This window comes from Lactuca virosa, chromosome 1 (assembly GCF_052849685.1).
Source record: "Lactuca virosa cultivar CGN04683 chromosome 1, Lactuca_virosa_CGN04683_v6, whole genome shotgun sequence".
In the NCBI taxonomy this organism is placed as follows: domain Eukaryota; kingdom Viridiplantae; phylum Streptophyta; class Magnoliopsida; order Asterales; family Asteraceae; genus Lactuca; species Lactuca virosa.
This window is the reverse complement of record NC_136426.1, coordinates 91375069-91390770: the sequence shown is the minus strand read 5'-3', so window position 1 is coordinate 91390770 and position 15702 is coordinate 91375069. Positions and strand designations below refer to the sequence as shown.

General features: G+C 33.9%; 1 protein-coding gene and 1 pseudogene across 1 annotated transcript; one reads left to right on the top strand and one right to left on the bottom strand.

Moving 5' to 3' along the window:
• Positions 1 to 4722: 4722 nt before the first annotated feature.
• LOC145116871 (uncharacterized) lies at positions 4723 to 6132 on the top strand. The gene has a single exon (XM_079053188.1). It carries the CDS (start codon positions 4723 to 4725, stop codon positions 6130 to 6132), a length of 1410 nt encoding a protein of 469 aa, XP_078909314.1.
• Positions 6133 to 13074: 6942 nt separating this feature from the next.
• Positions 13075 to 14719, bottom strand: LOC145151137 (cytochrome P450 94C1 pseudogene; annotated as a pseudogene).
• Positions 14720 to 15702: the final 983 nt, after the last annotated feature.

The following is a 15702-nucleotide window of genomic DNA, read 5'->3' as shown; positions in this document are numbered from 1 at the left end:
GTCAACCAAGGCAATTCAACACAATCAACATTTATGTGTTTATCATTAGGATTCAATATACAAGCTTATCATTCATCCCAAATTGGTTATAGCAATCATGAAGCATGATATGACAAGATTCCTCACAGGTAGTATGGAGGTTGGGGAAGCCCACAATACACCGTCTTAATCAAAATCAAGGATTCGGTTGAAGCAATTGAACCCAAGAAAGTTGATTAGCCTTAAAAATGAAGGAATCCTCAATTCCTAGAGGATGTCAATGCTTACACATCCATAAAGGAGTCATGATACATAAGCTAGAGATAATTTCTACCATCATAAAGCCCTTGTTCTAAGTAAATTTAATGATTTAATGCTAAATCAAAGAAATAAACAAACAATTGCTCATTCAAGTACCAAACTCATGATCAAAGTATTAAACAATCATAAGAATTATGAACTAGAATCATAAACATAAGATAAATGACAATCAAGCATGAATCCTTCAAAAACCACAAATATCCAATGGTTTTAGCCAAAGTCAACCAAAATAAAGAGATTAGCCACTCATGGCAACAAGATAACAATCACAAAAGTGTTTTTGCATCAAGAAACTAACAATTACTAGAAGGATGAGAATAATGTAGATCAAACTCTCAAAAATTGCCTCCAAGGTGCTCCAAGGGTGTAAAATCGAAGTGTGGCGGCCAAACCTAACCCCCAAGGTAAATGATGAGAAAAATGACAAAAATGCCCCAAAGTGTGCAGTTGTGCGGGTACCCTTGCAAGTTTGTGCGACTGAGACTCCACCCTCGCAAACGATGCTGGAATGTTATTAGTGCTTTTTTCTCCACTACTCCACCCCACTACTCAAGATTCCCTTGGTTCCCTCCACACCTCACATGATTCAAATTTGGTCAATCATCTTCAAGCTTCTAATGGATAGTCCAAGTCCATCTTCTTTAGTCCATAACCCATCTTCATAAGCCCACTTCATCCAAGTCTTCAACATTTTAAGCCCAATTCCTCTTTGATGGATCCAAAAAGCCCAATAATGCCTCGAAAGCCCACCAAGCCCATCTCCAAGCTAAACCGCAACCCCATCGAGACTCCAAAACCCTGCAAAATAACTCATGCAAAATAGAAAGTACCCAACACGATCCATGATAAAGAAAATAAAGAATATACAATGCAATACTAATAAAAAGGGCTAAAAGTTCTAAAATAAAATATAAAAAAGGAAATAAAATAAAATATCAATTGATATCTACATGAAAGTTGCAATATAATGTATAAAAGAAATCAAGTGTCACTCACAAGGGAAATCATGTGATCACGTTCATCTTCTATAAGAAAACCCTCGTACACAAAAGCCCTGCACAAATCAAATCACGAAACAAAAACAAATAAATTGAGCTAGTGATTATAAATTAATGAAAAAGCTCAAATACTTGTATAAATAACTGGGTGAAAGTAATTAAATCAAACTGACCTGGGTTTCCATGAAACTTGTTTGACTTTAGATGGATTGATGATGGTGGAGCAGGAGAATCGGGATACAATGAACATAAATGAAATCAGTAGAAGATGAAGAGGAAAAAGTGCCCTCAATTAATCACTCAAAATTCAAAAGATTAGATGTTTTTTTTACCTGGTTGTTTACTTTTGTCAATGCCTTGATACCATCGCTGTGTGGAATTGATGGGAAAGAGGAAAATTCAAGGATGTAATCAGCAAAAAGCATAGCATGCGTGTGAACAAAACCATATGGAGCGAATGAAATCAATTGATCGAATAGAGAAGGAGACACGTATCGAGATGAAACCAGAGAAGACGTAAAATAGAGGAACCAAAAGTCCATGATTTCTGCTCTCACCTTCTCTCTCACACAGACGAACACAAATATTTGTTTTCCCCTTTCCACTCTCGATTCAATGGAAAAGACGGAGAATACGCATAATTGACGTGGTCGTCGACAATTGGAACACAGGGAACGGTCCGATGGTGGTGGAGTCGCCGATCTTGGAGAAGTCGACGTCAGAAAGCTGGTAGAAAGAGGGGGAGACGGAAAATCAAGGATTTACAAACAAAACAAAATGAAGTAGAGCGGTAGAGGCGGTGATATTTACATCTTCTTTTGGCGGTGAGTGGAAATTTCAACAAATGTAAAAGAAACCTTTTGATGAGTCTGTGATAAACGAGGCGGTGGAGGAACATATGGCAAACAGGTCGACACACAGCTCGCAGGCGGAAGACATGTTGTTTGTGTCAGTGAAAAGTCATCGGCTCCAAACCATATAGTATTGGAGCCGGCTCCAAACCGGATATTGTAAATAAGAGTGTTGTGATTTGATTGTATGATAAATGAAGTCTAGAGAAAGAAGTTAGTATAAAAAAGTTTAGCTCTTTGAATTTACGGTACATAAATGCAAACTGGGGGTAAATATTTGATTTCACAAAGGACAACTTTTTGCTGTTAATTTCTTGGGAATATTTTGATAGCATATCATAGAAGAGTAAAAAACAATCAAACCTTTCACGTTCTTCTATTGAATCTGGGCACATGACTTTGGCACTACAAGAATACCGACCTTTAGCGGCGACACTATTACCGGCGACATAGACTTTTAGCGGCGACATTTGTTAGAGTCGCCGCTAAAAGTCCATGTCGCCGACAATAGTGTCGCCGCTAAAGGGTTAGCATCCGAATCCGCGTTTTCCCCCTCGGTTAGACGTCAACCGTTAGATCAAATATCTAATCCAACGGATGGGGTACCTTATCCGCACAAACCTAATACCGGCGACATATTTGTCGCCGCTAAAAGTGTAAAAAAGTCGCCGCTAATAGTTACCAAAAAATGACGCGGTACCCTTCCCTCCAAATTGTCGCCGCTATTGCTATATGTCGCCGGTAAAGCCCGAGTTGTCGCCGCTAAAAGCGTCGCCGCTAAAGGGTCTCCCAGATAAAAAAAAAACGGACGCAGATTCCTCATTTCTTCATTCTGTTTGTTGCGTTTGCTGCGTTTGCTGTTGTTCGCCTCTTCCAATTTCCACCGATTTTGTGTTCAATTAGCCGATTCCAACAACATATCTTCCCAACATTGTGTGAGATTAGGGGTCAAGGGTGGTTAGGGCTTCTTGGGACCGATTTCTAGCTCCATCTATTGAAGAAAGGTAAGTTGAATTTCTTGTATCTCTTTGTATTTGTATGTTAATTTCGATTTCTAGCTGCATTTGATGATTAAATTGCAAGAAATTGTTCAATTTCAGTGTTTTTGGTGTTGTTGTCTTTGGGTTTATGGGTGAGGGTATTTTCGGGTGAAGACCAATTTTTCCCGCTACATATCCGTTGATTTCTGCCACTACAGGTTCTATTATTTCATTTTTTTGTGAATTTTGTATTTGTATGTGAAAATTATGTGAAAATTAAAATATGTGAAAATTTTGTGTGTATTTGATATTTGTATGAATATATGTGAATTTGGTGTATATATATGCCAATGTATGTGTGTTTGATGTATATGTGGTATATGAGTATTTGGTAGAAGTATATGAATGATGTTATTATCTATATATATGTGAAATTATATGTGTTTGTTATAAGTAGGATGTTATTGTGTGTGTATGTGAATGTATGTATGTTTGTTGTAAATGTGGTATATGAATGTGAAATTTGTGTATTTGGTATAAATAGGATGTTATTATCTATATATATGTGAAATTATGTGTATATGTGGTATATGTATGTGAAAGTATGTGAATTTCATGCTCTTATTTATTATGTAAAAGTATGTGGTTTTGGTATAAGTAGGATGCTACAATTGAAAAAAAAATAAAAAAAATTTATTGTTATAATTGGAAAAAAAACACAAAAAAAATGTTATAAAATTGTTTAAAAACTTATATACAAATACTAGAAAGTTTCTAGTTTGTTCCCAAACAATTTTTGGTATAAAATTCTTTATTTAATATTTTATTCATTAAAAACTAATTGCTAAACATATTAAAAGAAACAAACAAATTTTTTTTTCATGCTCTTATGTATTATGTAAAAGTATGTGGTTTTGGTATAAGTAGGATGCTATAATTGAAAAAAATAATAATAATAAATTATTGTTATAATTGGAAAAAAAAAAACACAAAAAAATGTTATAAAATTGTTTAAAAACTTATATACAAATACTAGAAACTTTCTTATAATGTTAACCAATAAGTTATATAGTTAACTTATAATCTTCAAATTAACTTATAATGTTATATTTCTATAGTTTCATATTTATATTTTCATGTCTTTTTTAGTTTTTAAAATTTTTATTTGCAACATATTTATATAATGTTATAAATAAAATATATATATATTTTTTTAATCTCGACGGTAAAAAAGAACAACACAACAACATAATATGTATGTAAAAGTATGTGAATTTCATGCTCTTATGTATTATGTAAAAGTATGTGGTTTTGGTATAAGTAGGATGCTATAATTGAAAAAAAATAAAAATAAATTATTGTTATAATTGGAAAAAAACACAAAAAAAATGTTATAAAATTGTTTAATGTTATAAATAAAAAATATATATATTTTTTAATATCGACGGTAAAAAAGAACAACACAACAACATAATATAATTGTTGTTATAAAATTTTTTATTCTTTTAATTGTAAAAAAAATGTGGATTGGAAAAAAACAATGCTAATTCTATATACTAAACTCTAAACCCTAAATTATGTTTCAGCAACATCATGTCTATTGATAAAAGCTGGACTACTAATCCATATCGAAACCATCCCGAGTTCCAAGCAGGACTTAAAGCTTTTATCGAGAAGTCCAAGTCACACCTTGATAGTAATGGTAAAATCAGATGTGCGTGTGAAAAATGTGATAACCGTTACTTCAAGTACCCGACTGCAGTTGAACGCCATATATTTATAAATGGTTTCAGTAAGTCGTACAAAATTTGGATCTGTCATGGTGAATCTTTTATTCCTCCAGTCGTCTTGCCAAGTAACGAAATGGCCGATTTAATCGACGATGTGATGTGGGAGTCGAGAGAAAATGATACCAACCTTGATGAAGGAACCTCGAATACAAGGGCTAGCGGTGTGGATGATGATTTTGCACAGTTGTTGGAAGAAGTGGAAACTAAATTGTATCCTGGTTGCATCTTTTCTTCCCTTGAGTTTCTAGCAAAGTTAATGCATATCAAGGTGAACAACAAATGGACTGATAGTTCATTTGATCAACTCCTTGAGTTGTTGCAATTAGCGTTTCCCAAGGGCAACAAGGTTCCCCTTTCACATTATCTAGCCAAAAAGAAACTGAAGTCTATTGGTCTGGGGTATGAGTCGATACATGTGTGCAAAAACGATTGTTGTCTCTTTTGGAAAGAGCACGATTCATTGCAAGTTTGTCCTGTTTGTAAAGAGAGCCAATGGATCGATAAAAACAGCAACGGTAAGAAAGTACCTCATAAGGTGTTACGGTACTTTCCTGTGACCCCTAGACTACAACGTTTATATTGTTCGAGGCACACTACCAAAAATATGATTTGGCATAGTACCGGACGTTCAGAAGATGGTGTGATGCTTCATCCTGTTGATGGGGAACATTGGCAAGATTTTGATAAAAAAAAATACCCCGACTTCTCGAGTGAACCCCGAAACGTACGCCTAGGTCTTTCAGCTGACGGTTTCAATCCATTTGGAAACATGTGTAATCCACATAACACATGGCCGGTCATACTCACCACATACAATCTGCCACCCTGGCTTTGTATGAAAGAGTCATCATTCATGTTGACTTTGTTGATTCCCGGCCCGAAAGCTCATGGTAAGGATATGGATGTTTTCCTTAGGCCGTTGGTGGAAGAGCTTAAAGATTTGTGGCACTCAGGCGTACGTATTAAAGATGCGGCGACAAACACATTCTTTATGATGAGAGCTATGTTGTTGTGGACAATAAACGACTGGCCAGCTCGTAGTAGTCTATCAGGTTGGAGTGGGCAAGGGTATAGAGCGTGTGCTACTTGCAATGAAGACACTCCTTTGTACCGTGCAACAAACAATGTCGTATATATCGGTCATCGTCGTTTCCTAGATGTTAATGATCCGTTAAGAAAGAGGTTGGACTTTAATGGGATGGAAGAGACATGACCCGCTCCGAGACACTTTAGTAATGACGACATACAAGAGCAACTAGGTCGTCTACTAACTCGTAAACCGGGTAAACATCCTGAGCATGGAGGCGGGGAGCCAAAGCGGCAAGATTACGAGTTGAACTGGTCGAAACGAAGCATTTTCTTCGAACTCGAGTATTGGTCTTCTCTACAGTTGAAACACAACATAGATTTCATGCATGTCGAGAAAAATGTGGACGAGAGTTTGTTAGGTACTCTTCTAATGAACGATAAAATCAAAGACACATCAAATGCACGAGAGGACTTGAGAATTCTAAACATTCGGAGAAATGAATGGTTGCAAAAAAAATGGTGACAAGTTTCATAGACCCCATGCAAGATACTCTTTCACGAAATCTAGTCGACAACTCTTTTGTCAATTTATAAAAGATGTTAAATTGTCGGATGGGTTTGGTTCTAACATCAGTAAGAAAGTGAACGATACCAATACTAACATTATTGGGTTGAAATCGCATGACCACCACATTCTTATGCAACGTTTGATACCGATTGGAGTAAGAGGGTTGTTAGACAAAGACACTTATACACCTATTGTAGACCTTTGTACGTTTTTCAAGCAACTTTGTTCCAGAACATTGAAGGTGAAGGATATGAGGAAAGCAAAAGTAGACATTATTGCAATCTTGTGCAAGTTAGAATTGATTTATCCTCCAACGTTTTTTGACATTATGGTTCATTTACTTTTGCATTTACCTGATGAAGCGATTGTCGGAGGCCCGATATGTATGAGATGGATGTATCCCTTCGAAAGGTATATGAAAAAACTAAAAAACTATGTCAGAAACAAGGCGAGGCCAGAAGGTTCTATAGCTGAGGGTTATGTTGCTGAAGAAGCTTTATCATTTTGTTCGATGTACCTTCGAGATGTAAAGAATCGTCCGGAAAGAAATGAAGATGTTGTCATTGAAAAAACAAAGTTTTGGATGTTTGAGTCTAAATGTCGACCAACCAGCACAACTCAAATCAAAACTCTTAATTTAACGGACATGCGTAACATGGAATGGTTTGTATTGAATAGCTGTGAAGAAGTCACACAGTATATCAAGTAACTAATCTTATCTCTAACTTTCATCCTTAATTTTTTTAATCTTTTTAAATCTATATCCTTTTGTCATCAACATAGGAAATTCAAATCTGAACATCCCCAAAGTGATGAAAAGAAAGAATTTCGTAATTGGTTTCGTGAAAAGGTAATATAAATTAATAAACAAATTTGTTTCATTGATCTAACGAATACATAATACATATTACTTTATAATTGCTAGGTTCATCAAATGAAAATAGAAAACTCTCCAGAATTCCACAAAGAGTTGTCGGCTCTTGCAATGGGTCCGCAAATGAATGCTTATTCTTACACCGCATGCATAGTCAATGGTGTTAGGTTTATGGTACTTAGTCGTGACGCACAACGTACAACACAAAACTCTGGGGTTTTAGCGGTGGGTGAGAAAGGCGAGAAATATTATGGCCAGTTAGAAGAGATTATAGAGTTGAGGTATACACATGATTATTCAACTGTACTATTTCGTTGCAAGTGGTTTGATACTCGAAGAGGAGTTATTACTAGTGATAATTTCACCAGTATCGACACACGACGCGAAGCATACAAAGATGATCAACTCATATATGCTTCACAAGCCAAACAAGTGTTCTACATCAGAGAGCCAAACAATAACCATCGATGTGTTGTCGAGCATGTTAACCATCGAAGTATTTGGGATCTACCATCGAACGATGACCGTGTCCAAAATGTTGACAATGGCTCGCACGAAAATGTAGACAATGTAGATGTACTTCAAAATATCTCTTCATCCGATGCTCCACTTTTTATCGATTTCAGCATGTACTTTCAAAACATTCCTAGAGTCATTGTTGATGTAGATAGTGCAACTGAAGTTCCTCCGCCAACTGGTAGAGTCAATGATGTTTCTGATTGCGAGACTGATTACGATGAGACCCTGATTATGATACCGAAGAAGACACTGAAGGATATGAGGAAGATTCTGATTAGAATAGTTCTTATGTAATACGTGTTTGTAATATGAACTTTATTTGGATTTCTTGTTTAAATAGAAATGTTTATTCCTAAGTAAATGTTTATTTCTATGTAATATGTATTTGTAATAATTATTGTATTTGTATATCTTATAATTTTTCAGGAAATGATGACAATATGGCTTTTGTTTATGTATATCATGGCTGCTGTTATGGGTCGTGGACACGAGGGTGATGGAGCTGAGGACCCACCTCTCCCAGGTGGTAGAGGTGCTGGTCATCACGAGCAGGACGGTAAGTCTTATTATGAATTTGTATTTACTATTTTTGTTCAGTTATTATAAATTAAATACCGTTTCTAATAATTTTGTAATTACATTTGTAGTTGAGCAACCTGCACGAAGGAAAGTTCGAGGCAAAGCGAAAAATATAAAGCTTGAAAAAGCGATCTTACGGAACCAGGGCAACCCGATTAGGATGGAATATGATAGGGATATCACATTTGATCCCATAGGAGAGCCGAAAGACATGTTTTCCCGAGAAGTTGGAAAAACAATGTGGCACATGGTCCCTTTTGATAAATGGACTTGGAAAAAAGTTTCCCCTGCAATACAGGACACCGTATTACAACATTTAGTGGTATTTATTTATTTAAATATATTTTATATGGTTAACTATAATTGTTTTTTACTTTGTTAACTTTTTTTTTGTAGACAAAGTTTGATTTGGATCAGATGTACCAGGATGTACAAGCTAATTTGTTGACAGAGAGTTTTCAAGCAGCTTTGTTAAAAGGTTATCGAGAACGTAAAGCTGACGCAAAAGAATATTTTATGTCAGTCGGAGGGTATGAAGATATCCCGGGAGCATTAGCCAACCCTCCACAGGGTATGGAAGTTGATAACTGGAAGAAAGCAGTTGAGTATTTCCAAACAGACGAACACATAATTGCTTCATAAAGGAACAAAAAAATCCGTGAAATGCAAACAAATGTGAATCGTGGGGGGTCGAGCTCGTATAGCAGTACTTGCTATAAGAAGGTAACGTACGATACATGTAATTATTTATTTAAAATATAATCTAATTTTTAAAGTTAAATAGAACCTGAAGAGAGTGGAAACTTTTCGCAAAGCTCATACCGATAAGAATGGTGTATTTGTTACTGCTGAGGCGGAACAACAATATGTAAGTATTTAATTATAATTTTATCATATAATTAAATATTTATTTATACTTAATTGTTACTCACTTTTGGGAGTTACAGAATCGGTTAGTTGAAGAGCTGTTAGAACAAACTCAAGGTGAAAGTGAGTTAACTCCCGCTCAAGAAAGAGCTGCATTTGAGAAAGTATTAGGAGAGCGACGTGGCCATATTAGAGGCATTGGCCGTAAACCTTCTGCTCTCCCGCCGATTCCACAGCCTTCGCAACCATCACCACAACCATCACAACCATCACAGGTAAAACAATCTACTTTGGTTTTGTGGTGATTATTTGCTAAAAAGTTTCGTAATTAGGTTTTTGTCCCAAGTGCAAAAAATAACAACGTACTTTGGTTTTTTGTTGTAGTTTAAAAATAACAATCTACTTTAGCATCGTAAAATGCATGTTGATTTGGTAATTTTGGTTTTGTGGTGATTATTTGCTAAAAAGTTTGGTAATTAAGTTTTTGTCCCAAGTGCAAAAAATAACAACGTACTTTGGTTTTTTGTCGTAGTTTAAAAATAGCAATCTACTTTAGCATCGTAAAATGCATGTTGATTTGGTAATTTTGGTTTTGTGGTGATTATTTGCTAAAAAGTTTGGTAATTAAGTTTTTGTCCCAAGTTCAAAAATAACAACGTACTTTGGTTTTTTGTCTTAGTTTAAAAATAGCAATGTGGTTTCATAGTTTTTGTTTATGTTTGATAATTTAACTTATAAGTTTATATATGTTGTTATTAATTATGTAGTTGGAAAATCTTCGTGCAATGTTGAATGACCCGGCATGTAGGGATGAGCTGTATTCGTTTTTTCAATCCCAAAATAATCGAGGAAACGATGGGAATGAAGATGATGGTATGTAGGTCAGGATGAGTTTTATTTTCATACGTTGTAACGCTTTGCCACTTGGTAGATTGTAAAACTTTGGTTGTTTTTTGTAATTACCGGCGACACTAATACCGGGCGACATTATTACTTTTTATATTTAATCGGATATTATGACTTTTGATATATAATTAATTATAATCGGATGTTTGTTTTGTAATTAGCGTCGACACTATTATTTTTGATATTTAATCGAATGTTGTTATGTAATTACCAAGTACTTTATTATCGGCAACCAAAATCGTTAATTACAAAAAAAAATTAAAAAAAATGAAAATTGTAATTACCAGCGACAGTATTACCGGCGACCGGTGTCATTAGCGGCGACACAGTCATTAGCGGCGACGTCTATCATTAGCGGCGACATGGTCATTAGCGGCGACAAGTTCATCAATAACGACGAAGTAGTAGCGGCGACTTATTACCGGTGACGTGTCGCCGCTATTACTATTACCGGCGACAACTGGACTTATTACCGGCGACTTTTGTCGCCGCTAATGACCATTTTCCTTGTAGTGTGGCCTTTAACTGTTACATGTGAAATCAGAAATCTTATATGTAATAAAAAATTTAATAACTTTATATGTAATAAAAATTTTAACAACTGTGACACTGATTAATATTTTTTGAAACAAATGATTATGCTATTAAGTTTGCATTAAATCTTATTCTTCATGACTTGAATCTAGTTGATGTGTTGTTACAAAATCTTGGTTTTAAACTTAAGTAAACAAATTTTCTACTTTAAATCGATTGATTTTATAAAAATAAATAGGATTAAAAGATAAAACATAATGTAATAGATTTCTCAAGAAAAAACATATGAGTTTGTCGACATAGTAATATGAGTATTATAGTTATTATTAAAGGTTTTCGGATGCCAATGTCCTTTCTCTGAAAGTCAAAATATAGCCACAACAATAAATAATTTTCAATATATTAAAGATAATATGCCTCGAGTTAAACCACTGGTCTTCCTTAGGTTTGGCCACATTCTGTCTGTTTTACATGCACCGCACGTGCGCAACCCTATATGTTACTCTAGAAGTTATTTCTAGATTCAAGTGTTATTCTTTTTTGCGTTTTATTATTATACTATGATTTTTGATAAAAAGAAAATGGGTAATTCTAATTAATGATAATTATTCAAAGTAAAGTTATTGTGTTGTCATGTTAGACTTATAAAACTTTTGCATCATAATCAAACTTTATTTATGTTTTTTAGTGATTAACATGCGTATAACAAAACTTGCAACATGATTTCTTTAAGAAGTTATTTTATTTTATTTTATTTTTTTATTTTTTTTTTTAAATGTGTTTTATTAGAAAAAAAAGCTATTGCTGTTTGTAAGGAAGTAGTATATTTTATAATTTTATTGAAAGTTGAAACCTTATCTAAGTGTAAGTAATTTAAGTGGATGAAAGCATTTTGTTGTTTGTTTGTGGTCATCATCTAGAAGACAGTGTTTGCATGGTTTCTATTTTATTTGATTTATCAGGTGCTTTGTGTATGGATTATATAACACGGATTTGTGCACCATGAGTTCATCGGATTCCACGTGGTCGGTTTTAGTCTTTATTTAGAAGACATGTTATTTTAAAGTTTTACCATATATATTCTTTTCACTGTTTATGTATTTTAACTTTTATAGTACATTACAGATTTTGCTCCCTGTGGTTTGTATTCTTCTGCAGATTTAGTTCTAGTTTCGAAAATTGTGCGAGTGGTTAGGCTGCAAAATCTATCAAAGTTGGCCTTTTTAGACAATTACCGTCAATACTTTTCCGTTAAATATATGTAAAATGACGTGATTGTCCTCGAGCCAAAGTAATAAAACTCTAAATTTAAGGGTTCAAATTTGGGAAATTATCATATAAGTCTTAATAGTTTTGAAAAATTTATACTTTAGTCCTATTTTTTTTTTCTGAAAATAAAAGTCCTGATTATTTGTAAAAACACGATAATATGTCATTTCTTGTTAAAAGAAAAAAATAATTTTTTTGTTAATTTGAGCTAAAATGAAATAATTGAGATTTTTATTTAAAAAAAAAACTTGTGACTAAAGTGTAGCTTTTCCAAAAATATTGAGAATTTTTTTAAAAATTTCTCTTCAAAATTGTATTATACTTTTTCATATTACGATCCAAATTATAACTTATTCAAATTTAAACCCTAAATAAATATCTCAAGTCTCTTATCCTCTACCGCCACCTCCATCACCGACAACCACCTATTCTGTCTCTATCACCTCCAACACCACCACACTCACTCTTCGATGTGGTGGTTGGTAGGGACAATGGTGGGGTTGATGACATCTAATCGGCTAGTTCAAGAATCGGGATGGTGGTGTTTCATTATTTAATACTTAAAATAAATATAATAAGAAAAAGAGGATGGGAAAGGGACAAAATAATGGTGATGCTCGTCATTTTACAAATATATAACGGAGGGACATTGTCAGTAATTGGCTAAAGGACCAATCTTTATTTTTTTCAACCATAAGGACCACTCATGTTCTTCAAAGCTAAAGCTGCGGAAGGATGCAAATCACAGGAACAAAAATTAATGGGTACTTTTGGCTCATTTGACAAACTTCATTTTGTGTTTTATTTTTTGGTCTATTAAAAATAATTATGATACTCGATTAAAGATCGTGCTGTCCAAGAGCTGTCCAAGTTATCCTATGTTGCAATTTATTGCATCATTGATAACGTAATAACGACACAAACATGACGAATCTACCACAACTGTACATTAGGTTATTTTCTTAATAAAACGAATCAAAACCCAACAAATATAAAACGGACACAATCAGTTAAAGCCAATCGACTTATATTCCTTTTTCCTATTTACATCATTTGTACGGTTGATAACGACAAAGTGGTCCATATGGACCATAAATGCTAATTTAATAACATGTGGTTTAGTTTGGGCCACGTCCTATCTCTCCTTTCAGTAACCCGAATCGGTAGACCACCGGTGAAGTTCGCAGTGAGCCCAGGCGAAAACCGAGGGGCCAGAATAGGAACCACTAATTCGATATCAAACTGTTGTAAAAGAGAAAGAACCACACTTTTTATCTCCACAAGTGCCATTTCTTTACCTAAACACATCCTATGTCCAGCTTGAAAGACCGGGTACTTGAAAGGGGTTTCTTGATAAAACACACCATCTTTTAACCATCTTTCGGGTTTGAAACTTAAGCAATCGGGACCCCAAATGGTCTCCATTCGACCCATCGCGTATGGGTGGTATGTGACCCGAGTGCCTTTCTTGATGAATGTGCCATCGGGAAATGTGTCGTCTTGTTGACAAAACTTGGAATTGAATTGGATTGGTGGGAACAATCTCATTCCCTCGTATACCACTGCTTGCAAGTAGTGGAGTTCATGCAACTGCCCATGTGGAGGTCCCATCAGAGCTTCAGCTCTGATGGCTGTTATCACCTCTGGGTGTTGTGCTAATAACCAAAATAAGCCGGTTAAAGCGGATGCGACTGTGTCGCGTCCGGCTAACAAGAAGCTTATGACAATGTCTCGAAGGTAATTGGGATCTTTTGTTGAAGCCATGAATCTTGATAGAAGATCTTCATGGTTTGAACAAGATCCTAATTTGTTTCGTTGTCTAATAACTTCTTGTGCAAACTTGTTCACCATCTTGATCGATTCTTTAAGTCTCTTTTCACTTCCAATATTCAAGATCCTTTTGATCTTCCACACCAATGGTGACGGAGTCATCGCTCTCTGAGCAGATAGCTTTGACGCCAGATCAAAAGACATTGCCAATTCGGATACGGGTAATGACTTGTCTAAACACTTTGGGTCATACCCGAAAGAAAATTTACAAATTACATCAAACGAAAACCTTCGGAAAACATCTTGTAAATCCAAAATCCCATTTTGTTTTTGGGAGAATGATGAAACAAGAGGTATAAGCCTATGATCAATCTCATGTTTAACAACTTCAAGAGCATGTGATCTCATTGACATCTTTCCAAGCTCAAGACACGCCATTTTTCTCTGAAACCTCCATGAATCGCCATCAACGTTGAAGATGCCGTTGCCCAAGAAATCACCTAAGATGGCAGAGAAAGGTTTCCCTTTCGGGTAGTTTTCGAAATGGGTTTTGAGCATGTACTCTACGCTTTGATGGTTGGATGTTATGGTGTTGCGAAGAACATGTATGTGTATGGTTTTTGTAGGTGAGTTTTTGAGAAGATGAGTGTACCAATCGCAGAGATTATCAAATTGGATTGACCAACTAGAGGTAATGTAAGCATGGCAGATTTCGCATGTGCAATGAACCCTAGTGGTGAAGTAGATGAAAGTAAAGAAAATAGAGAGCAATAGTAAAATCACCATAATAGTGGATGGATCTTCAATCGCCATTGATGACCAATGAAAACAAAAAGGGAAGTCTTCACGGGTTCAAGTTTATGTGAGTAAGATGGGAGAGTCTTATATTCCATTCAAACTACTTGCATTTTGTTATAGCTTTTTATTTTTTATTTTTATATTAGAAAAGTTTGACTTGATAAATGATTTATAAGGCCCATATATATATATATATATATATATATATATATATATATATATATATATATATATATATATATATATATATATATATATATATATATATAAAAAGGGAAGGGTTATTTGGAAAACAAAAAAACCCTAAAAAAACTTTAAAAATTATAAAAATGCATAAAAAAAATACCAAGACATCACAAACCTTTTTTTTGAATTTTTTTATCAAAAAATTGCAACATTTTTTACAATTTCGCTGGAAAAAAAATAAAAAATCAATTTTTTTTTTGTAAAAAAAAAAAATTTCAAAATTTTTTTTCAGCGATTTTGACCTAAAAGTTGCGATTTTTTTATAAAAAAATTCAAAAAAAAGTTTTATGATCTCTAAGTATTTTTTTTATGCATTTTAATAATTTTTAGGGTTTTTTGTTTCCATAGAACCTAAACCTCTATATATATATATATATATATATATATATATATATATATATATATATATATATATATATATATATATATATATATATATATATATAAGATTTTAGGAAATACTATTAGATATAATCATTATATTTCATATGGTTGGTTTATTTTTGGCATAATCCACTACCATGTATATAATTAAAATTAGAGTAATTAAAGATTGCTAACTATAATTTGCATTTCCTTTTCTAGTTTAGTTAAAAATTAAGCTATTTTATATATTTGGTTCTTATTGCAAGCTAGGCTTCATATTGATTTTGATAATGTGTTATTAGTTTTATAGTCATTTTGTTTAGTTTGTAAAAGATGAATATTTTGCCTTTCATTTTAGATTAAAATCTTTAATATTATACATGGACTTTTTGTTTTTTAAAATATAAAAATTATTTTATTTTATGAAATCCTAGAATAAACTTAATTAACTTCACATA

What these genes read in the sequence shown, in the direction of transcription:
- LOC145116871 (XM_079053188.1), top strand. Translation starts at nt 4,723, where the DNA reads ATGTCTATTGATAAAAGCTGGACTACTAATCCATATCGAAACCATCCC.